Source organism: Scomber japonicus, chromosome 3 (assembly GCF_027409825.1).
Source record: "Scomber japonicus isolate fScoJap1 chromosome 3, fScoJap1.pri, whole genome shotgun sequence".
Taxonomy (NCBI): domain Eukaryota; kingdom Metazoa; phylum Chordata; class Actinopteri; order Scombriformes; family Scombridae; genus Scomber; species Scomber japonicus.
Window position 1 is genome coordinate 31,613,831 of NC_070580.1, and position 24,980 is coordinate 31,638,810.

The window sequence follows — 24,980 nt, forward strand, 5'->3', positions numbered from 1 at the left end:
TCCTGTTTCACGGCCGTGCTGCGTTCGTGTGTTGGCTTACAGCAGATTGAGTTTACATCAAATTAAATTAAACTATTATATTTCAGCAAACAGAGACCGAGGCTCTGCACTGTCTGATAGCGCTGATCACTCTCCTCTCTCCCTCCCTCCCTCCCTCCCTCCCTCGCTCCCTCCCTCCCTGTGTTTCATTTTTGGGTTTCTTTTTTCAACTCTCCTTCTCTGTTCTTCCTCCTTTTTTTCTTAGACTCAAGGAAATTAGAACAGGCTCTTTTTTTGGTAATCTGCAGACATTTTATAGACAAAATGTTACATCAAATAACTGAGAAATTAACTCGCAGATTAATAGATAATAAAAATAGTCTTTAACCCTTTACATACTGTTTATATTCTGACTCATAATTAATTAGTCTCTACACCAATTCACCAATTCACATTCATAAATTCCCCCTTCAGTCATTAATAGATGTTTGATTAATCCTTATTGATGCTGTCAGTGAGCAAACAGTCTATTCCATGTATTTATGGGGGGGGGGGGGAGACATTCACAATCACTATTTTATTGTCTTGGAGAACATTTTATAGAATACGAAGAATTTGATGTTAAATTTGTACATTTGCATATATAAAAATGTGCATCAGCTGCACAAGATGCATTTTATTTCCATTTTTGTAAACCTTGGGTCACATTAGGAGAGGTCCAGCTAACAGAAATCTGTACTTAGTGTTTTTACAGCTCTCAAATGTAAAAATGAGTCAAATTTGACCCTGAACCGTGTGTAAGGATGAACACAGTTGCAGTTCAGTTTGTAGAGCCTGACTGACTATAGTGGTAACATTAATATCTGCAGATGATTTGAAGCCGTAATAAAAAAAAAAAAGAAGAGTAAGAGAGTCAAAAACTTGGCATAAATGTTGTCACACAATCAGCTGATTTTTGAAAGCAGGTTCCTCTTGTCTCTTTGGTGATTCCACATGACTGGTTTCCCCGACAACCGAGGAACTGTTGACGTCTATGGCATCATGGGGCTTTCAAAGTGCACACACACACACACACACACACACACACACACACACACACACACACACACACACACACACACACACACACACACACACACACACACATACATGTACACATAGATCACAAGACGACCTACTGACTAGTTATTACGGAGGTTTCCTAAGGTCAGCTGTGTGTGTGTGTGTGTGTGTGTGTGTGTGTGTGTGTGTGTGTGTGTGTGTTTGGGAGGAGACAGTTAGCTCCATCATGACAGACAGACTGGTCAAATAATCAATAACCAGATCAATATAAAAGGCAGAGAGACAGAATGTGAGTGAGTTGTTGTCATGGTAACGAGTGCAGTTCTGGTGATTTATCCTGGTTTTTGAGGGTGGTGTCTACACACGAAACACCCAAAATCTAGTCTTTGTTGAACAACCTGGGAGCTGTGAGCAGAGAAAACAAGAATTAACACACACACACACACACACACACACACACACACACACACACACACACACACACACACACACACACACACACACTTAAGAGTTTTGTGAAAGGGCTGCATTATGAGCGCTGAGGAGGAGAGAGAGGGAAAGAGAAGCTGGAAAATCTGGGTTTAGGAGGAGGGTGAACAGTTCTCTCTCTGTCTCTCAGGAGTTGTGTCTTTGGAAAATGGAGGGAAATTATCAACGAATGGAGCAGCTTTTTTTTTTTTTAATTTTCCTCTTCTTCTTTTTTTTCCATCCGGTGGAATTTATGACTGATTTTTAGTTTAATCATTTTCATTATGTATATTATTATTCAACAAGCTAGTTTACATACAAGAATAAGTAAAGAAACAACACAAATCAAAGCCAGACAGAGAAGCTAGTAAAGAAAAGTGACTCAATCTTGCTCTTTTTTTTTTTTACTGTTTTGTAATGGTAAATCATATTTGCAGAATACTTTCTATACTTCCAGATTATTTATACACTATATGGCGACCCTTTTAGCTCCAATAAAGATCCAATTTTAATGCATTATAGACATCTGTGTGCTTCTAACTTTGTGGCAGCGGTTTCATCAGGACAGCTCCTCTGTGCACAGAGCTGGCTCCATAAAGAAATTGTTTCCCCAGTTCAGTGTGGAAGAAATTAACTGTCCTGCACAAAGCTCTGACCTCAACCTCATCCAACACCTTTTAGCTGAACTGGAGCGCTGCTGCTGCTGCTGACTACGAGCCAGCCGCTCCAGCCCTTATCGACCAACTTAAGTGGTTGATCTCGCTAATGCTTTTGTAGCTGAATGGGAACAAATCCCTGCAGCTGGGTTCCAAAATCAGATGGGAAAGAAAGCCTGCAGCCAGAACAGAGGAGGCTGCTAGAGGAGCACATTAACCCTAAGAAGAAGGGAGGGAGGATGGATGGAAGGAAGGAAGGAAAGAAAGAAAGAAAGGAGGAAGGAAGGAAGGAAGGAAAGAAATGAGCAGGGAGGGAGGAAGGAAGTAGGGAGAGGAGGAAGGAAGGAAAGAAAGAAAGAAAGGAGGAAGGAAGGAAGGAAGGGAAGGAGGAAGGAAGGGAGGAAGGACTTCCATCCATACTTCCATTCTTCCTTCCTCCTTACCTTCTTTCTTCCTCCCTTTCTTCCTTCCTTCCTTCCTTCCTTCCTTCCTTCCTTCCTTCCTTCCTTGACTGGAGGACAACAGGAGGGTTAAACATTTATTACTGTGTGCTTAAGAACTTCTTGTGGTTGTGGTGACTCAAACCTGTTTTATATCACCATCGGCTGCTGACTCCTCTTAACCAGCCGTTAGGAACCACAACTGAACAACAACTCATTCACTTTATAATCTTGTTTCTGCTTCGGACAACAAATCGTTCCTTGTTGCACATTAAATGCCACAATTTGGTACTTCAAGAGCAGTCTGTGTTGTGAGTTCAAATAAATATCGGTTAGATTCCTTATGTGCCTGATCGTAAGGAGTAGACTTCAATCTTTTAAGTAGTCATCACCATTTTACCACATAGAAAAATGTATTTCCGGCAAATCACCTAAGCCAGGGGTGTCAAACATGCGGCCCGTGGGCCAGAACCGGCCCGCCGAGGGGTGCAATCCGGCCCACTTTCCTTCCTGTGTTCTTTTCCTTCCTTCCACCTGTCCTTCCTTCTTTCCTTCCGTCTGTCTGTCCTTCCTCCCTTTCTTCCTTCTGTCTGTCCTTCCTACCTTCCTTTTTTCCTTACTTCGGTCCTTCCATCCACCTGTCCTTCCTTCCTTCCTTCCTTCCTTTCTTCCTGCCTTCCTTCTTTCCTTCCATCTTTTTAATGATCTGGCCCACATGAGATCTAATTGGTCTGTATGTGGCCCTTGAATGAAAATGAGTTTGACTCCTCTGAGCTAAGCTAAAAACAAGCTTTTGTTGTTGCTCAGAAACAACAACACATCCATACAAAGGTTTGGTCCATACCCGATATGTTATGATCTATTAAAGTTCGGCACGATATGAGATTAATATGAATAAATCCCTGTTTTTGTTGCCTTTGTCACCATTAAACATCTGGTTGACATCTGCATTGAGAAGATCACTAATCCACATGTACTTAATGTTCAGGTATCCACATTCCTTTGACCATGTTGTGTATTTACATGAGGCTTAAATAAAGTTCATCACATTATTTATCTGACACTCCACAAATCCAAAACCACAAATCAAAAAAACAAAAAACACATTTAAAAACCAAAACAAATGAAAATGTGAGAATAAAAGTGAGAATCAAATGCAAACACACTCCCTCACACTGAGTCTGCCTGATCTTGTCAGGTTACATTCTTCTCTTTTAGTCATCTCCACTCAACTCTTAACTCCATTTAAACGTGTCTGAACACCAATGCAACGCCTACAGTGTTCAGCACCTGGCCTACACACACACACACACACACACACACACTAGGTCTGACACTCATGTTGTAATTCATTTCTTATTAAATTAATATTTATGCCTTAAGTCAGGGCTGGGCAATTTACCGTGATGATAAAAATTTAGGATTTTTTTTATTGTGGTTAAATATTACCATGAAAAAGTTTTGTGGTAGATGCAGAGATTAGGAATAAAAAACTAAACCAGTAAAGGAAGAGAAACGTCCACACACTGTAGCTTCCAATGTAGGTTTAGTTTTAATGGGATATAAAGAAAGTCACTCTTGATTCAACCAGGGGTGTCAAAGTCATTTTCATTCAAGGGCCACAAACAGACCAATTTGATCTCATGTGGGCCGGATCATTAAAAAGATGGAAGGAAGGAAGGAAATAAGGCAATAAGAAGGGAAGGAAGGAAAGAAAGGTAGGAAAGAGAGATAGTAAAGGACGGACAGACAGAAGGAAGGGAGAAAGGAAGGAAGGACAGAAGGAAGAAAGGAAGGAAAGACTGAAGGAAGGATGGAAGGAAGGAAGGAAAGAAAAAAGCACTGGATGGCAAGTGGGCCTTATCGCACCCCTCAGCGGGCCGTATCTGGCCTGCGGGCTGCATGTTTGACACCCCTGCATTAAACTATACCTGCATTAGGAGCTACTTTAACTGGTTTAATAATACCTTCATGACACTGACTCACAGTAAATGTCACAGTGAGGCAGTGAACACACTTAGTATTATTTCAATGGAAAAACCTGACACACATTTGCTATTAATGCATAATTCAGGCTTTTATTATTCGTGTTGCTTTCTAATTGCAGCTGTGTGACGTCACCATGCTGGGAAAACTGTGACATTACTAAGAGTTTTATTCAGAAGAGAAAACCAAAAGCCTTTTTCCTCCTTGCTCCAGATTTTTTTCCTACTAAACAAACAAATTATTACGACATTTCAGGTGTTACACTTTCAGGTTGACTTCCTGATAAAGCAGTTCTGGATAAACTGATGTTTATTTAACAACCTGTCTGATCATCTACTGTAGAGTCTCATGTTTCATTATCATGTTTCTAACAGAGTTTCACCCCTGCTCTTTTTTCAATACTTTGATTTCTAAAGAATAACATGAATCTAATCAGACATTTGATGCCAAACTTTTCCTACATGTAGAGACTAGGGCTGCCCGATTATGAGGAAAAAAAATATTCACGATTATTTGGGTCAAAATTGAAATCACGGTTATTAAAACGTTTTTTTTTTTAAACTTTAGAAACATGCTGCATTTATTGGACATTCAGTCTAATTAATGTTCCCTCCCAGCAGCAGCCTTATCTGCCGCTTAACGCAACACACAGCAGAAAATGTGCAGAGATACTAGAGCTGAGCTGGTTACCATGACGACAGTTCACAAATCACTTCCTGGTTTTTAATAATTAGTCAGTAAACTCACCATTATCTGACACAGGCTGGAAACTTTTACTTACAGTTAAAACATTTCTCCGTGTGTTTCAGCTTCTGTCAAACCAACGGAGCTGCAGCGACTTCCGGTCTTAGCTTTTCAAAATAAAACGTTTGTTAGTGAGCGCTATCTCATTATTATTAAAAATGGTTTCCCCTCGATTTTATTAGTTTTGAGATTGTTTGGCCCCTAAATCGTAATCACCTTAGCAGCCTTAGTAGAGCCAGTTAAAAATGTTTGATACACATTTATACTCAAGGTTCAATACGCAGCCTTGTTAGAGGTATCCTTTACACCTGCTTTATGGATTTGTGACTTCTCGGTTGCAGCACGAGCTCGAAACACAACATGGTCATTTTATCTCTTTATAAAGTTACAAACACATCCAGTTCTTATTTACATCAAGCAGACACAGAGCAACATGGGGTTGTGTTTATATTAATCTGATGAATAAATTCAATATTCACTTTTTCTTGATCAGGTTTGGTTTAGGGTGTAGGGCTGCATCTAAGGATTTAGTTATATTATGGATTAATCTGCAGATTTTTGACTAATCGTTTTGTCTATGAACTTTTATTAAGTTATAAAAAAAATGCATGTTTATAATTTTCTGTTGTCACTCTTCAAATGTCTTTTTTTTGTCTGCACAACAATCCAAAACACCATTTATTTAGTTTACTGTCAATAAAAAAAATACAAAAAATGCATCAAACCTTCACATCTAAGGAGCTGAAACCAGAGAGTATTATTGCTTAAAGTAGCTATAGCAATTATCTCCTGAGGACTCCTGAGTAAAATATCTCTCTTTTTACCTGCTGTCTAATGCCTTAACACATTACATGTAGTAATTTGGTCAATTGTTGTTTAAAAGTACTAATTACAGCGTCTCTAAGAAAGATATCTTGATTTGATGTTTTGAATATGACAGCCTTTCATTTATTTATTTATTTTTATAACAGTAGGATTATACTAAAAACTAACATAATTCCATTTTAATGGCCTAAAAGCAAAAATGTAGGCAGGCTTTTAAACCAGACAGGATTTATGCATAAACACACACACACACACACACAGTCGTGCACAAACACATTCAAAACATTGCATGACAGACTTTGGAAACATCCACTTTAGCTGCATTAAGGTAATGTCTCTGCCACTGCTGTGCTTCAGTGTTCAGGACTGAAATGTTTCCCTGAGCTCTCAACTGAAGGTGCAACAGGGAGGGAAAGGCAAATAAAGCAAACACACCTCGCCACACCTTAACATTTAACCCACGCCTCATACCTCAGTGTGTGTGTGTGTGTGTGCGTGTGTGTGTGTGTGTGTGCGTGTGTGTGTGCGCATGGTTGATAATTAATGTTTTGTTACTGCAGATTCAACAACGGAGGAGACGAGGGAGGAAGAGAGAGGGAGTGATGTAGAGAGAGAGAGAGAGAGAGGCAGCAGGAGGACAGATAGAGGACAATAAGGGAAGGAAGAACGGCAAGAAGAAGAGAGGAAGGGAGAAGCTGATGGATGGATAGATAGAGGAGTTTTTTAGAGAGAGAGGGAGAGGGAGAGAATGAGAGAGAGGGAGAGAATGAGAGAGAGAGAGAGAGAATGAGAGAGAGGGAGAGAGAGAGAAAGAGAGAGAGAAAGAGTGACAGAGAGAGAGAATGAGAGGGAGAGAGACAGAGAGAGAATGAGAGGGAGGGAGAGAGAGAGAAAGAGTGACAGAGAGAGAGAATGAGAGGGAGAGAGACAGAGAGAGAATGAGAGGGAGGGAGAGAGAGAGACACACAGAGAGAGAGAGAATGAGAGGGGGAGAGAGAGATGCTTGAACACATACAAGAGGAGGGAGGGAGGGAGAGAGAATGAGAGAGAGACACACACACAGAGAGAGAGAGAGAAAGAGAGAGAGAGAATAAAAAGGAGAGAGAGAGAGAGAAAGAGAGAGAGAGAGAGAGAGATGCTTGAACACATACAAAAGGACGGAGGGAAGGAAGGAAGGAAGGAAGGAAGGAGTGAGTGAGTGAGTGTATCAAACGAGTGTGCACAGTACAGTGAGCACCGGTCCAGATTTCACTCTGACATCACTTCCTGTTGATGAACACACGCACGCACCTGATAACACGCTTGATTTATCACTGTAATTGTTCTTTTTTATTTTACATAACTCAGCCATTACTCAGCATTGCAGCGTGTGTGTGTGTGTGTGTGTGTGTGTGTGTGTGTGTGTGTGTGTGTGTGTGTGTGTGTGTGTGTGTGTGTGTGTGAGAGAGTCAGTTTCCTCCCTGTGCAGCTCTCACATTTAGATATTCAAATGATATGAAGTGAGTCAGCGTCGAAAGTGAACTCGCACACTTCAAACTCTTCGGTGTAAAATGTGCAGTGTCACTTTGTCCCATCACAGAACGGAGCGATCAGAACGAGAGTGACGTAGATGAAGTCAAATGTCACTGACTCAGCGTGATAATAACTTAAGTCACGCTGACACTATCCGCTCTCATATCGCACTCACATCGACACGCTCCCATCGTTATCCAGCAGTTAAAGTGGGTCAGGGTTATTATCATTTAAACACGCGATGTACACACGATAAACAAATCAGTTCCACTTCAAAATAAAAGCTGCGTTTAGATTTCCTGAGTACAATCCCGCTTCTCTCACATGCACTAGATGTTTTGGGGTTTTCAAGGATTTTTTTGTTTGTTTTTAAAATCTGAAATAATTCAAGATCAGTATCTGGATCACATCTGCATGGAGTGTGTGTTTGTGTGTGTGTGTGTGACAGAAAGGTCAGTTTAACAGGAAGTGTTGTGTCCATGTACAGACGGGGCGCCACAAAGAAATCATTATGATGGACTAGCGTGTGTGTGTGTGTGTGTGTGTGTGTGTGTGATGACAGAGGGCCCACTGTGGAATGATGCAGCTCTTTCTATCTGTGTCAACATTTACATTTCCTTCCTAATGTTGCATAAATGGCCCTAAAAGTGGGCAAAATAAAACATAATGCAGCTTTATATGAAGAATCGTCTGCAACACGAATCAGGGCACCACCATATCCAAAGTTTGGCCCCCCCCCCAAAAAAAAACAACTTATTACTCTAAAAAACATTGTATAATTGCTTTTAACTTGAGTTTATATTGAAGGCTTGATGTTAATCTACTCATATCACAGTTTTAGATAAATGTGTGTGATGTAATTATTATTATTATTAACCTTTATTTTATCTTGAAAGACCAAAGAAACAACAATAACAACAACCATGCAAAACAATATTAAATAGGTAAATAGAAGAAAATGAATGAATTAGGGCCGGGCAATATATCAATATTATATTGATGTCATGATATGAGACTAGATATCATCTTCTTTCGTAATATCGTGACATATCATAGGTTTTTTTTCCACCTTGTGTTCTAGCTGTACTATTATTTGCCTTTTACCCACTTTGTCATTACTTAGCCTTCCCTTGGTTTAACTGACTGGCTAGTTTAGCATTTTGTAATATCGTGATATGACATAAGAGTCTTTTCCTGCTTTTAAAGGCAGCATTACAGTAAAATGATGTAATTTTCTGAATTTACCAGATTATTCTAGCTGTTCTATTATCTGTCTTTTATCCACTTTGTCATTATATCCACACTACTGATGTTTATTCATCAAAAATCACATTGTGTAATTCGAGGTATTTGATCAAAAATATTTTGATATTTGATCTGATCCATATCACCCAGCCCTAGAATGAGTCCAAGTAAAGATCAGATAAGATTACAGTGAAATTAAAAACTTTTGCAATCAATTAAAATGAGGTCTGAAATAAGACCTTTAAACATTTGTAGTGTCAGTAAATAATCTAACTTTGAACCTTTTTGTTCAATCAGTCAGCAGCACAATATTTAAACTGATCATATAGTAAATACACATTAATAACTCCAGACATATTCCTCATGTATCTTATCAGTTTATCTATGATTTTGTTGATATTTCATACTATAATTTTACAATCTTGGTCTGTTCTGCACAAACATCTGTTTCCTGTCTGTCCATCCTGGTAGAGTATTTATTTTGTGGAGTTTTTCCTTTTTCAAAACAAGCTACTAAAAGGATAGATGATGATGATTTATCTCCCGAGGCAAATTTGTGATTTGTGATATGGGACTCCACAAATAAAAAGTGACTTTAATTTGAAGATGTATCAGCGGTGAGTTACCAAGAGAAAGGAAAAGGATTACAAATCATTTGTTGTTAAATGTGGTGTCATCAAAGTAAATCTGATTTGCAGATGAATATCATCGATCTTACTTCTCTACTAGTGTAGTCATTATATTACTCACTATGTATTTCAAGCCTTTATATCACACTAGCTGACATCACTATGCTGTGATTGTTGTCCTGCGTCATTTTTGTTGTTGTTTTCTTTACTGTCAATCACATTTCTATTTTATTGACACAAATATTAACACTTTTACTGCTGTTTATGTGTCTATTAAACAAGAGCATTACATCATCTGGATGTAAACGTGCTTTCTGTCTCCCTGGTTACAACATCTAGCTGTGTGTGTGTGTCTCTCTGTGTGTGTGTGTGTGTGTGTGTGTGTGTGTGTGTGTGTGTGTGTGTGTGTGTGTGTGTGTGTGTGTGTGTGTGTGTGTGTGTGTGTGTGTGTGTGTGTGTGTGTGTGTCTCTCTCTCTCTGTGTGTGTGTGTGTGTGTGTCTCTCTCTCTGTGTGTGTGTGTGTGTGTGTGTGTGTGTGTGTGTGTGTGTGTGTTAGTCAGTCAGATTATATTCTGCAATGTGTTTGGTTGTAAACTCACCAGCTCTGTTTGTGTCTACACGTGAGCTATCTTATTATGTGAGGTAATACTGTGTGTGTGTGTGTGTGTGTGTGTGTGTGTGTGTGTGTGTTGTAACATCATATAAACCCAAGCAGATTATGAAAAGAGGTGCTCTCTTTCTTTCTTGCATAACTCATTAAGAAAATGAAACACACACACACACCTATTGTTTTTAAAAATACACAGACTTGCACACTGATTTCAACACGCGTTACGACACTCAATCTGAGATTTATTCCTTTAAACACAATTATATGACTGCTCTGCATTCAGGAGAGAAGGAAGGAAAAAGGAAAGAAAGGAGTGAGGACGGAGGGAGGGAGGAAAGAAGGAAGGAAGGAAGGAAGGAAAGGAGTATGGAGGGAGGGAGGAAGGAAGGAAAGGAAGGAAGGAAGGAAGGAAAGGAGGAAGGAAGGATGGAAGGAGGAGGGAGCAAAGAAAGAGGGGAGGAGAGGAGGAAGGAAGGAAGAAAGGAGAGGGAGGGAGGGAGGGAGGGAGGGAGGGAGGAAGGGAGGAAGGAAGGAAGGGAATAAGGACGAAAAGAGGAAGGAAATTAGGAAGGAAGGAAGGACGGAAAGAAAGGAGTAAGGAAAGAGGGAGGAAGGAAGCAATGAAGGATGGAAGGAGGAGGGAGCACAGAAAGAGGGGAGGAGGGGAAGAAGGAAGGAACAGTCAAAAGAGATGGGGTCAATTTGACCCGGGAGGACGACACGAGGGTTAACATGGTGGATGTTGAAAGGAACCACAGAAACAAGATGTATTTATTATCTTATTATCTATATCAGTAATAATGTGTAGTTAATGTTATAAAGGCACAACAACAATCTAAAGCACCTAATCCTAGATATTTTAGTCTGGAGGACTTCAAGATCAATAAATGTACTAAAATCAATTATGTAATTAGCTGGTGTTTTATAGTCGGGTTTATTTTTAAACATAATTTGTTTTCAAACAGTTTAAACTCATTTTGAGAAGGAATCTATGGTCTAATTGTGTGTTGTTTGTTTTCCAGGTGCCACCAAGGAGATCGGCTCAGCGCTGACGAGGATGTGTATGAGACACCGCAGCATCGAGTCCAAGCTCAAACTGTTCACCACGTAAGAGACACACACACACACACACACACACACACACACACACACACACACACACACACACACACACACACACACGCTTACAGAAGACACACACACACAGAAGACACACACACACACACACACACACACACACACACACTTAGAGAAGAGACACACACACACACACACACACCCACACACACACACTTAGAGAAGAGACACACACACACACACACACACACACACAACTTACAGAAGAGAGACACACACACACACAGAAGAGACACACACACGCACTTACAGAAGACACACACACGCACTTACAAAAGACACACATGCACTTACAGAAGACACACACACACACACACACACTTACAGAAGAGACACACACACACACACACACTTACAGAAGACACACACACACACACACACACACACACACACACGCAGAGTAGCATCATGTGATATTTACCAGGGAGGTGAAGGTGTTAATGATGCCGTGTGTGTTTTTATGTGACAGTGTGGGAACTTGACACACTAATTACTCTCAACTGTCTGTATGCTCATGTGCATGACTACCTGCGTGTGTGTGTGTGTGTGTGTGTGTGTGTGTGTGTAAGAGCAGTGTTTCCTTATTTTCCCCCGTCATCAATGTCATCGCTGCTACATCACAGTTGTTTTTCTGTCGTTACGTCTGCTGTGGTTAGAGAAGCTGTCAGTCAGATGACTCATTCTCCCGCTTTCTCTCTCTCTCTCACACACACACACACACACACACACACACACACACACACACACACACACACACACACACATCAAAGTAGCATAGTTATTTTATTCAAATGACCTGTAGTTGTAAAGCTATTCTAAATCAGCATGGAATGTTAGAACCACTAGTTGCCATAGCTACGGAATAAAGCATGACCCAGATTGTATAAATATAGTCAATTATTCATTAACATTTTTTCATTTTATATGTGATTTATCAGAAAAATATGTCAACAAGTTTCTTATTTCAGCTTCTCAAATGTGAGGATATCTTTATAAATAAAATAAGTTCAGTTTTTTGTCTGTTTGGACTCGTTTGGTTTGATAAAACAAGCAAATTGAAGATGTCATCTTGGGTCTTGGGAAACTATAAAGGGCATTTGAACTTTTTTTTTGACATTTTATAGACTAAATTAATCAGACAAGCAGGAAAATAATCAACACATAGCAAAAATATTCACTTACTCCCCTGCAGTTTGCTCATGCTTACCATGAAACCCAACTCTGTTTACTTTGGGGCTTCTATAGTGTCAATTATTTTCCCTTTTATTACCCCTTTTTTCTCTTTTTTCTGTGTTTGTAGCATATATATTCATAATAAATGTTTCTTTTCCTCTCTTATGTAGTTATATATACTGTCTATATGTGTGCAGGTGTGCATATATGTATAAAGTATATTCAAAAAAATCTAAATTTGTTGTGTTGTTGAGTTCATGGGCACATTTTGGAGTAGAAGATAAAACACATAAATTACTCAATCATTAGTTTCATGAATTAAAAATCGAATCAAATTATTAATTTAGACCCAAACTGACAAAGAGATGATGTTTCTTAAAATGTTCCTGACTCTCTAATGAAGCGATTTAAATTTAACCTGTAGGATTAATTCAAGAAGATAAAGTTTAACACAGACTTTATCTCTTTCTCTCAGAGCTCTCTCAGAAAGTCTCATCACGCCGCTGGAGCTGAAGATGGAGGAGTGGAAAAAGGTGGCGAGTCAACTGGATAAAGATCACGCTAAAGGTATGTTAACACACACACACACACACACACACACATGTATCTGTCTGCAAACACACACACTCTCTCCCTCACTGTCGGCTTCTTCTTGTGTTCAGAGTATAAGAAGGCGAGAGCGGACATCAAGAAGAAATCATCAGACACCATCAAACTGCAGAAGAAGGTCAAGAAAGGTAAGAGATCCTGTCAACACCACCTTCAGTTGAAGTGAGTGAAGTCGGGAGATGAAAAGCTTGTTTACTGCAGAAGAGGAAGTCACACGCTGCTTCATTCTTCTCTCTACCTTCCACAGTGAGATAATCCTCATAGTAAACATGAGGAGTCTGTTTGATCCTGCCCTCATTCTGCTGAGTTAAGTGTTTTCAGATCTCTGCTGCATTACGTTATACTCCCTGTCTCCCGTCAGTCATGTGGTTCCCCCCTCTCCCCCCTCCTCCGAGGGACGAAATAATCCCTTAGAAACACACGTCTTTGCTATTAGAAGTGCCACGTCCACTCTTATTAAAGGCGTTAATATCAGTTTATATCATTCTGCCTGTTTTTGGATTTTAAACCTGGGGGGTGACCTGACATTATATCTTTATAAAAACAGTAGTACTCATCTTTTTCATGCCTTTAGTGGCTAGTATTTCACCATTTTTGTTCCTCCTGAGTCTGGAATGTTTCAGCTCCAGTGGAGGTTTTGTCAAGTCGAAGAGATTTAGTCACAATGACAAGACAATACTAAAAATAATCATCATAGGATACAGTCTCCAACCCAGAGAAGCAGAAACTCCCAAAGATGTCACAAGATAAATCTGAGCTGTGAAAGATGTTCAACAAAGATTAAAAAAAAAAAAAGAAGAGAAATTAGGTCAAAAAAATATTTCTGACTTTTCTCAAATATTTACCTTTTCTTGTAAAATACTGCTGTGATGAGAAGTATTGAAACAGCATTTCCTGAGTCAAAAAAGGTTTTACTGGCAAACCAATGTGGAAGTTTAACATATAACAAATAAGATAAGACTTCTGAATAGGCTTTTGTTTTTGTTCATTTGTGTTAAAAAGTGTGAATCTGTCAGAGAGGAATAAAACTGTTTCCCTCTTATGGAAACAAAATCAAAATACTTGCATCTCGACTTTAATGTTAACATCAGTGACTCGTGACTTCACTTAGACTTTCACCTTTTTTCTTGAAATCTTTCCTAGTGCCGATAGATTAAAAAAATCTTTATTTTCCTGCTTATTGAACTGATATACTTTAAAAATCAATCCCACAGCAGCTGTTCACATTATGCAAGATGGAGTCCAAGGTGCGGTTTATCAGTGCTGACCAGCAGACAGACAAATAATGACTTTTTTATGAAGTCAAAAACAAACTTCAGGACTTGGACCTGACCTGAGCCTGGTTCCTCTTGCCGAGGGACTTGATTTGGGATTTGACTCTAGACTTGTAAAACAGGGAGACTGTGGGATTAAATGTTTTGCATCAGAAGCGATGAGGAGCTTTATAGTCAAACTATCATCTGAATTAAATCATGAAATCCAGGTTGTTAAAGCAGCTTCTGTGCTGTGTCTGTTGGTGTGTTACCATAGCAACCCAGATATATTGCCAGGCAGTCACCTGGGCTACACCCTTCCCCACTATCAAAGCGACACACCCTGTGGTTGCCATGGTTGCACCTGGTCTTGCCATACCATAACCACTGAGTGCTCGAATGACTTTGGACGGCCTTCTATGGTGGAAATAGAGAGGAAACGCCCAAGCACGTGCACAAACTCACATTCATGCGTTCATGCATAAACGCACGCACACACACGCACACACACGCACACGCACACACATGCACACACACGCACACACACACACGCACAGGCCGCAATCGAAATGAAACCTTGAGGCCTTTTATACAAATATCCTCGCTGTGCTTTCAACAAATTCAATACGCAAATGCACAGACACAGAAATAGTCTTTACACACACACACACACACACACACACACACACACACAGCGCAGACCCGCCCATGGTAAACTGAGTGATGTCTGATGTGGCTTTAACATCTCTGGACATGTTTTCTGCTTCGTGTCTTTTTTTTCCTTTCTTTTCTTTTCTTTTCTTTTTCTTTTTTTTTTTTTTTTTTGGTCGCTTTCCACATCATCATCATTCCCTCCGCTGCCTTTAAATCATCATCATGACTTTTAGCACCAACTAAATTGCTCAGGCTTGGTTGTTAAATGATCAGAAAATAAAAGTTAAAGCATTTGAAGAAGAGTTTAGATTTAATCCAACTCGGGTGTTAATTTTATAGTTTTGTCCGTTCATACTCAACACCCCCCCCCAGCCCCCCCCCCCCCCCCCCCCCTTTAGCTACTGCTGACTTTCATTTAACAGTATAGAGACATCTTCACCATTTGTTTCTGTCGTCTCGAATAAAATATTAATTCAAAGCAATGGTGTCACTACAGAGTGTCACTGCTGCATATTACTCTCCAGGCGTTTTTAGCATCTTCAGTATCTTTGTAGTCGTGGAAACGGAGGTATCAGAGAGGAAAGATGACTAAAGTTGTCAGAATTCATGCTCCGCTGTTTTAGCTGTACACTGATGAAAAGACACATGAACACAGTGACATCGTTAAAAAGAAGAAACACAAGCAGTCCGACACAAATCAACAGATTATTGAGATGGACCTTTACAGCTATTTTATTACTGTTTGTTTAACTTTGTGGCGCTTTTTCCGAACCATGTGATCAGCTTTTTGGGTTTTTTTTAACAGTCGCACTCCTTTTTATTTCATTTTTATTATATTTCATCATTTATCTCACATATACTGTTATTATTACTGATGAGCAAACCTAAGAAAATAAAACAAATCTTCTTATAATCTCAAATGAACCAAATCAGAGGACTGACTGTGGTGCTTTTTCTGAACCATGTGATCAGCTTTTTTTAAATTTTAATTTTTTTAAAATTATATTTCATCTATTAACCTACATATAATGTTATTATTACTGATGGGTAAACCATAAAAATAAAACCAATCTTCTTATAATCTGAAAACAACCAAATCAGAGGAGTTTCTCATGATTTTCTTTACACTCAGAGAGAGAGACGATAGCGACACAAGTAAAGCAAAAGACATTCAGAGACAAAGCCGCAGCTTCATGTGTTGTCATCGTATAATGACCAACACTCACATACACACCCATAAAGACACCAATGTGCCTAAACTGTTTCTGTACAGTCACCAATCAGAGCTCCACATCATAATTACATCTCTTTGTGTGTGTGTGTGTGTGTGTGTGTGTGAGTGTGTGTGTGTGAGTGTGTGTATTTACACACCATATAATAAGTAAGTAGAGACAGAAGAACTACGCTGCTGTAGTCGCTGGTTAAAGAACACTACTCTTAACAAAAGTAAAGTTATTTTCAGCTTGGGACTTTTTTTTTTATTCACTCTTTAGCTTTACAGTACAGTTCCACTCAGTTTACAAGTTAGCACTGCTCTTAAATAGGCACTAATGTTGTTAAATCACATTTACACCAACACACAACTGTTTAACTCTATTTTGAACAGATGTCTTTTGGCTCTTTTTTTCTTATTTTTTTTTGGCTACATTCAAATCCTGAAACTCCTTCAGAAGCTCAGTTTTGAATTTGAATTATTTTATTTTTGGCTCCCAGTCTGTTACTGTCTGTCTCTGTTTTCTCTGTTCACTTCAGATTGTTTTGCTTTTTGTTGGAACATTTTGTAGTATAAACATGTGAAGGATGATAAAAAGTATGTTTGAATGAAAAGAGAAATGTAACAGTAAACATCTTGTCTATCACTGATAATCCCATCTGATCCTGGTTGTGTCTGTCAAAGGCTACTTTCAGGGACGAATTTCACACTAAAGAACAGTTAACTGGGGACGGCTCGTCCATTTGGGGGCAAAAGCCGCGTCTTCAACTGGCAAAACGATGATTTTTGGTTCATGGGTTAAGGTTAGGGTTAGAGTAAGCTTCCAGGAAATGAATGTAAGTCTATGTGAAGTCCCCAAAAGTGACGTGTGTGTGTGTGTGTGTGTGTGTGTGTGTGTGTGTGTGTGTGTGTGCTCTGTCATTATGTGGTGTGTAACCACTTCAGATAGCAAATCTCAAACTGCTCAGAGAGAGAAAGAGAGCGAGAGAGCGAGAGAGGCAGATGATGGGAGGAGGGTTAAGTGAATAGTTTAATTGAATGAGGAGTAGCTCTTATTTTGAAATTTGAACTCAACCAATGAGATGAATAGACAAAGGAAGCATGACATCGGCTGCCCCAGATTTCACAGTGATTGTTTAATCTTTGTAAAAAAAAAAAAAAAACAACTTTAAAGATATGATAATCACATACAAATTATACTAATTATACAAATACAAGCTCTTCAAGCAAATGTATCTCTCAACTTTGTGTTAATTATTGAAAGCAGTTTCCTGGAGGGGCTTCATGAAACTTCAGGCTCAGGCAGCGTTATGGGAGTAGTTTATTTCTCAAACGTGAATTATTAAAGAGCTATTTCACCTCCCATTTATGCTTGAACACCCCCCATTCACAAATCTTTTAAAAAATCTATTAAAAATTGATGCATATTCAAATTAGAGCCCTAAGTTCAATTCAAGTTTACTGCAAAATATGAGAGCAGGACCTAATTTGTGACCCAAGACCTTTTTTTGGTTACTCCTCCTTCAAAGACAGTTCAGTTGAAGTTACAGGTGGGATTGGTGATCCTACTTTTAGGTCTGTGCTGGACCTCAAGAGGATAAATGCCAAGTAGACAAAGACCAGGATGAGATAAAATAAGACTATAAGAATACGACTGTTGACCATTTCCTCCATGTGGCTTTACACAGAAGAGGGGGAGAAGACGAGAGGGATGGAAGGGAGGGGTTGAAGTCACCGTCTCCACGTCTCCACAGCGGTTACTGTGGTTAGAAAGACAGAGCGAGGATGGATGGATGGAGGTCTGTATAGGGAAGAAAGAAGAAAAGGAAATATATATCATGATGATAAAGATAAATATAAAATGGGAAATCCCATCTCCGAGGCAAAGGAAGAGGAAAAGAAACATGAGGAGGTTAAAGATGAAAGGAGAGACAGATGGATGATGTAATTATCTCTTTGTCAAGTGGTCGCATTAAAGGACGAGGGGGGAATAATGGAGTATACAAAGAGGAGGAGGAGGAGGAGGAGGAGGAGATGATGTCATGTGGCTCTCAATGTAAAGAGAAATGTTAGAGTTAAAAGACATTGAAGGAAAAGAGTAACATGAAGGTGAGATTGGTGGAAGAAGGGAAGCTGAAGAAGACGAATAGTGTTGTGAAGCAGCAGGAGGAAGAGGAGGAGGAGGACGAAGGTCAGAAAGTGAAGTTAAAGGAGGAGCGATTTGGAGGTTGAAGGAGGTGAAGCATATAAATGTTCTTATTTGAATCTCCAGGCTGATTTTTTGCATACAGCTGCTTCGTGTCTCAACCTGCTCCGAGAAAGAAAGCTTCACATAAAACCCTCATAACACCTCGACTGAGCCGTCTGACGCTGATGACATCATTAGGATGTGACATAGATGGTCTAGACTTCCGGGTGAATAAGCTGCTTTACGTTTAGATGTGAAGTGAGAGCTCTGCCATTAGTGGGGGGGCCGGGATCGGGGGGGGCGGATTAGTCACTGTGATTAAAAGCATATGTTGCAGCGTCAGCAGAAAGCATATTGAATATTATGACAGCAGTAATTGTGTCATTTACAGACTGCTTACAGTTTAGCAGTGATAAACATGAGCCACAAACATGCAGGAGGAAGATGTTTATAAAATGTATAGACAGAATTAGAGTGGAGGGCATGTAAGTAGGGGGCTTAATGGGTCGGCTTGGTTATTAATATATAGAAGATCCGACCCTGGACCTCAGTGTTTGGTGTTTTCTCTATGATTGAGCTGACTGTATTTTGGATAGGGGCTAATTATCCTTTGGTCCTTATTTCTTAAAGATGAATTAATGCACATTGGATTCAAGTTTGGTTCCAATGAAGACATGGAGGTATTTGTGGGGGGGGGTGGGGGTCTGAAGTCAAGTGGTCTATTTTAAGGTCTAAACAGCCGCAGCGTGGAAGACAATATTTTGACTTTAAATGTAGTGATTTGAACAAAACTTCCAAGAAATGTATTTCCTCCTCTAGATTTGTATTCCTGTCAGTGTGTGTGCACAGCTGAACTATTAAACATTTAAAGCCTCACTGACTAAAACTCAAACCCCCTAAAAAAAATCCAGGTGAACATCACTGCAGTACTTTTTAACTTTATAATAAATTACTATTACAATAATCATGTTCAAAATGTGTAGGCATAGGTCATTAATATGCATTGATTAATTAAAGAAGAATCCATAAACAGCATTAAACCTTTATGTATGAACAGAGCATAAATACCAGGAGAGGGTTAGACTCCCTTTGAGAGCTCCTGCAGTCATCATGTAAAGAGTCTTTATGTGCTTCAGACAGAAATACCAACCAACCCCCCACACGGTGGGTCTGAAGAGAAGAGGCCGTTCAGCAGCAGCAGCAGCAGCAGCAGCTTGTTATCGTCGTAGGTGATTCCTCATTTAACCCAGCCCGAGGCTAGCACTACCTGTGTGAGGGAGGAATGCAAACAGACTGGTTTATGGCCAAAGAAAGTGCAACTAACGAGGCTCCCAAGCATTTAAAGGTTATAACTGTTAGTTTCACTCTTCATGCTTCGAGTCCATTCGCAGTCGCTTTGTGATCTTAAGTGGTTATTAATAGTAATATGTGAAACTTGCAAGTTAGTTTTTTTTCATATTTGAAGTTATAAACAGTTATCTGCAAGTTTGTAAAGAATAAGTCTGGGAAGAATCTTTATCTGTTTCTCAACACTTTCTGACTTTTTTGGACCCTTCCCTGACATATTAAGGCTCAGTTATTTCATTACACAGCTGATCTCTGTAGTGTTTATAAACATTACTAAAACTAGGAATAAATAATGAATTTATCAGGAACTATTTTAAACGGTGGATGGATAAACATTTGATGCTTCTGTGATTGTATTCAGCAGCAGGATGATGTTTGTAGGAGTGAGTCAAAGTGCAGTGGCTGTGTTCGTAACAGGGCTGCAACTAACTCATCTTTGGGTTATTTTTTTTTTAATTAATAGGTTGGTTGTTTGGTTTATAAAATGGTGATACACATAGATCATTCCCAGAGCATAAGGTGATGTCCTTAAATGTCTTCTTTTGCCCACAACTTGAAGATAATTCAAATTATCATCATAGAAGAGTAAAGAAACTAGAAAATATTCACATTTCAGAGACTAAAATCAGAGAATTTGGACTTTTTACCGTAAAGAATGGCTCAATTATCAAATAGTTAGTGATTTATTTGATAGTTGGCAACTAATCGATTAATTGACTAATGGTTGAAACTCTTCATGTTAATAAAGGAACATGTCAGTCAGTTCATTGTTGCGTTTGATGTGTTTTTTATAATATTTGCAAAAAATGGAGCTCTGCGGCACAGAAGATTAAGACATATCAGGCTGTGAATAGAGAGACTGGATCAATTAGTTGTTGGTTTTGATCTTGTGGGATTTTAAAATCATGTATAAACACATCACTGAGACTTGTGTAATTATGATGAGCAGTGAGCCTCCAGGGTTTGACGGACAAATTAAGTAAAGTTCTTTTTGAATTCACTGAAACCAAATGAACAAAAGATACCTAAGATGTCACAGTCCCGCCCATACGGTTTGATTGACAGCCGATCTCTGTGAAATGTAGATCTGAACCACAGCGATGGGAAAAAGAGTCCTCTCATAACAGCTTGTCGTGTCTCCGACAGAATTAAATCAGGATTAAGTTTATTTAGACTTCGGCTGACACGAGGCATCATGTTTTGTTTTTTTTTAGCTTTTCAGGCACTTTCTTTTTATTTACTGCCCAGTCTGATACATCAGAGCCTGAGAAAACATACAAGATACCCTGTAATAATCACCACATGATTAGCGTCTCCTAGCCAGAGAGTGATGAATATGGTAACTTTAAAATATGATGACGCATAAAACTGTAGATCCTGTTTGGAAACAAACAAAGGGTGTTATTACAGTACGTTTCCCAGCTGGAGAGAATTAGCTTCATCTGAACTGTGGTTCACCTTTAAATGAAGCGAAAGAGGCGGCGGCGGTGGCAGCGGCGGCGGCTCTGTGCAGGATGGAGCCTCTGAGTTCATGTCTTTGTGTTTTTGCTGGGTGGCGAGCTCAGACCCTTATAGAAACACAGTCTGACAACACGCGGCTTGTCTTGTGTGTTTCCACAGAGGCCAGACGTCAGGCGGACCAACAGCACGCCGACACTGAGCCTCTGTTAGCGGCGTGGAAATTCTCCCGCTGTCCTCTCCATGCTCTCACACACACCTGAGTGAACAGGCTTGTGTTTGGCTTTCTTACACAAAGTCCCACAGTGTGTTTTTGGCTGTGGAAAACTCCTTTTTCGCAGTTTTCCGCGGGATTGACTGTCTCCTTGTCTTGTTTTTTCTGCTTCTTTCTCTTGTTTTATGTTAGGAAGAGGATTTGTTTTTTACCCTGTTTGCTATAAAAATCTAGAAATCTGGTGAACATATAAGCCCAGTTTGAAAGATCTAGGCTTTTAAGGTATTAGATGATTATGATTTTAAACCAGAACAAAGACGCTGCATTCATGTGTCAGTGGGAAACTCCAGCGCTTGGGACGTTGTTGAGGTCACCAGCTAAACAGAGGTGCATTTAAAACACAAGCGACAACTGTGACGATGAGCTGCAGCCCTGTGAGTTCTTCTTAAAACTCTTAAACACTTCTCTGGACCTATTTTAACATTCAGTGGTTGCGTGTGTTTCCACAGCCGGGTGGTCTGCAGGTCAGAGCCTCGTCTGTATTCTCTATCCTGCAGGTCTTACCACCTCGTCTCAGGCCGGATCAACACTGCTCAGCTCTGCCAGCATCTCCACACATGGTCTAGATAGAAACATGATTCAAAAAGCTTCAAATACTAGAGCTCATTAAGATTCAAATTGTTTAGTTTTACTTTTCTAACATGATGAAATGTTGCAGAGTTAGTTGCATTAGTAGCCAGAGGAGAAGTGTGGATTCAACTCTTTAGAAGGACAGTTTTAGTCTTTTTTTTAGGACGATCTGAGGTGGAAAGTATGGAGACAGTGTTTTATCAGTACTCCAATGCCTTATCATGTGTCCTGAACCTTGTAGTGGAACAGTTTGCATTGATTTTATCTAGTTTTTGGAAGGATACATCATTGAAGTATGTTTGTGTTTGTCTGTGGAAAATATGCTGATGAAGTCACTTTGGTCTAAATGTTGTTTATGAGGGTTTTACAGCTCAATGAGTCAGTCAGATTCTTAAGGAAATCCCTCAAAATGGTTTAAATTATTCTGTTTGTGTCAGTGTCCAATTCTAAAATTTAAATTACTGAACTTTGGCACAAAATATCAGCAGTTGGCAGCTTCATTCAGTTGTAATTCAAGCGTTTTTGGTTTTTTTTTCTCCTTATTTTTAGCTGCTGAGATCAACTCTCTCTTTATAAGAAAACGCTCACATTCACACCTGGAACAGTCTGATCAGTCCGATCGATCGCTGAGCAGCAGTTGTGGGTTCAGAGGTCTTGCTCGAGGGCTCGGGGGCTTCTCTTGTCACTTTCACCACTTAGATTGATCCTTCTGGTCTGAAGATTGAACCCATGACCGGCTGGTTACAAGGGTTTTTGGTCCAAATGCTGAAAACGTAATTGGCCTCTTTATGTTTTTAACCAGCCTGAGTAATGAGGGTCACGTTAAGCTTGTGATGAGGGGGGGGGGGGGGGGGGGGGGGGGGGGGGGGGGGGACACACAAAATGTCTTCCATTTCCAGCTCCAGCGCAGTCCTCTGGTTGGCTTTGTTTAAGTGGTTTCTGTCTAAGAACTAAGGACTAAGGACTGTGGGCTTTTGCAGTGGTTGAACTGGACTGAATCATACGATGGGGCTGGTCCGGTTCACATGCTGCGGTGGAGTCCAGTAAACAATGTAGTAAATCACATCAGAGAGAGAGAGAGAGAGAGAGAGAGAGAGTCTCTCATTTATATTCATTCCCTGTCTACAGTAATCCCCATTTCTCTTATTTCCTTCCTATATCATTATCAATTAACTATGATTATGCTTTAGATATATAATTAAATCAATGGATCAATCATCTGTTAAATTTAAATACAGAAATCCTTCATTGTCAGACTGTTTTTCACATTTTAAGTATGAAGCTTTTTTTTATACTCATACATTTAAACACAAACTGGTGATCAGGCTCAGAGAAAGAAGGACAAGGTCAGGCAGCACGTGTGCGACTAACAGCTGACACAGTGTGTGTGTGTGTGTTTGTGTTTGTGTGTCTGTGTTTATGTGTGGGGGTCTTCCCTCGCTGCTGTTACTTGAAATGTGTAGTGTTGTGCTGCCACCTGCTGGTAAAATCAAGGTATCACAGTCTAATCTGCTCGTGTGCTGAATGATAGTGATGTTGGTCTGTTTTCACTGTGAGGAATTTAATTTAAAGATAAAGAGAAGGGTTTTCATGTGATTACATTTTATAGGGTGAGTCCTGTTTGCTATGATTGGGAGAAAAAAAATACAGGTTTCACACATAACTGTTCTAAGTGGGTTTGATTTATCTTTTCTTCTAGTTTTGAGAAGAGAAACACAATAATCTCACTTATAACCATTATGAAAGGCAGCCGGCACATCTGGAGTTATGTTGTCAGATATTTCATTGTCCCATAATGGAAATGATTTATTCCGTCATCCCAACATTTTCAGCTTTTGCTTATTTAAAAAAAAAAAAAAAAACAGTAAAAGAGGGACATTAGATGTTTCTGTGATCCTTCCCCCTGATGTCATTTCCTCCCTGTGTGTGTGTGTGTTCCCTCACATCAGTTCCTCCTCTGTGTGTTTCTGTAGGGAAGGACGAGGTGCGTGGCCAACTGGACAGCGCGTTGCAGGACGTCAACGTGCGTTACGTCGTCCTGGAGGAGACGGAGAAGCGAGCGGTTTGCAGAGCGCTGGTAGAGGAAAGAGCTCGCTACTGCAACTTCGTCACCATGCTGAAACCTGTACTGGTCAGTGCTGCTTTGTGTGTGTGTGTGTGTACAGTACAAAATTGGCAGATTATGAAGTTTATTAAATAACAGTAGCCACACTAATCATTTATGTGTGTGTGTGTGTGTGTTTCCAGGACCATGAGATCAACATGCTGGGTGAGGTGACCCATCTGCAGACCATTTTGGAAGATCTGACCAACCTGACAGCTGAGCCCAACAAACTCCCACCAGCCAGTGAGCAGGTACTCTCCTCTTCCTCCATCTGATGTTTTTGGTCGCCTCTTATATTACCTTTTTGCCGCTCTCAGGACAAATGTTACATGTTTTCCTCTGTTATTGGTAAAATAGCAAGACTGAATCTGAATGTTGTAATTTTCTTATTTTCATGAATTACACATTCAGACCAAAACCAACTATGAATTAATCTAAGAACAAATAGTGTGTGTGCATCCTCCAGTCTTGTCCAAACACTATTAAAGACAATCATTCAATGAGTCTCACCATTTCACTGGTTGCCATGTTCCCATATTCCTACGAACACACACATTATTGCTTGTTTTGACTTAATCCCACACACACTGTCCTGCTGCCAGAAATACTCTCAAGAGCACCAAATGTAGATTAAACAAATGCACCATTTCCTCCTGTTTGATTAATCTCCTCTAAACACTACAGGACCCAGCTGTTTTAGGATATTATGAGTGTTTAAAAAAAAAAAATCTGTCATTGGATTTGCTGACAATAAGAAAAAAATGTAGAATAACAGCAGCTTTATCCTCAAAACACGGTGCACACAGAAACATCAAAGTCAAACCTGATTTGTCATTTTTTGTGT

At 39.7% G+C, this 24,980-nt stretch overlaps 2 protein-coding genes across 4 annotated transcripts in view; both read left to right on the top strand.

Moving 5' to 3' along the window:
- osgn1 (oxidative stress induced growth inhibitor 1) overlaps positions 1-24,980 on the top strand; it is a 135,421-nt gene that overhangs the window by 108,007 nt on the left and 2,434 nt on the right. The window lies entirely within an intron of this gene.
- Positions 1-24,980, top strand: part of mtss1 (MTSS I-BAR domain containing 1) — a 75,134-nt gene that overhangs the window by 39,133 nt on the left and 11,021 nt on the right. For all 3 annotated transcript variants that reach the window (XM_053316805.1, XM_053316807.1, XM_053316808.1), the window contains exons 4-8: positions 11,179-11,263; positions 12,942-13,033; positions 13,129-13,203; positions 24,006-24,163; positions 24,280-24,387. In XM_053316805.1, the coding sequence (XP_053172780.1) occupies positions 11,179-11,263; positions 12,942-13,033; positions 13,129-13,203; positions 24,006-24,163; positions 24,280-24,387 (518 nt within the window). The remainder of the gene's footprint in view (positions 1-11,178; positions 11,264-12,941; positions 13,034-13,128; positions 13,204-24,005; positions 24,164-24,279; positions 24,388-24,980) is intronic.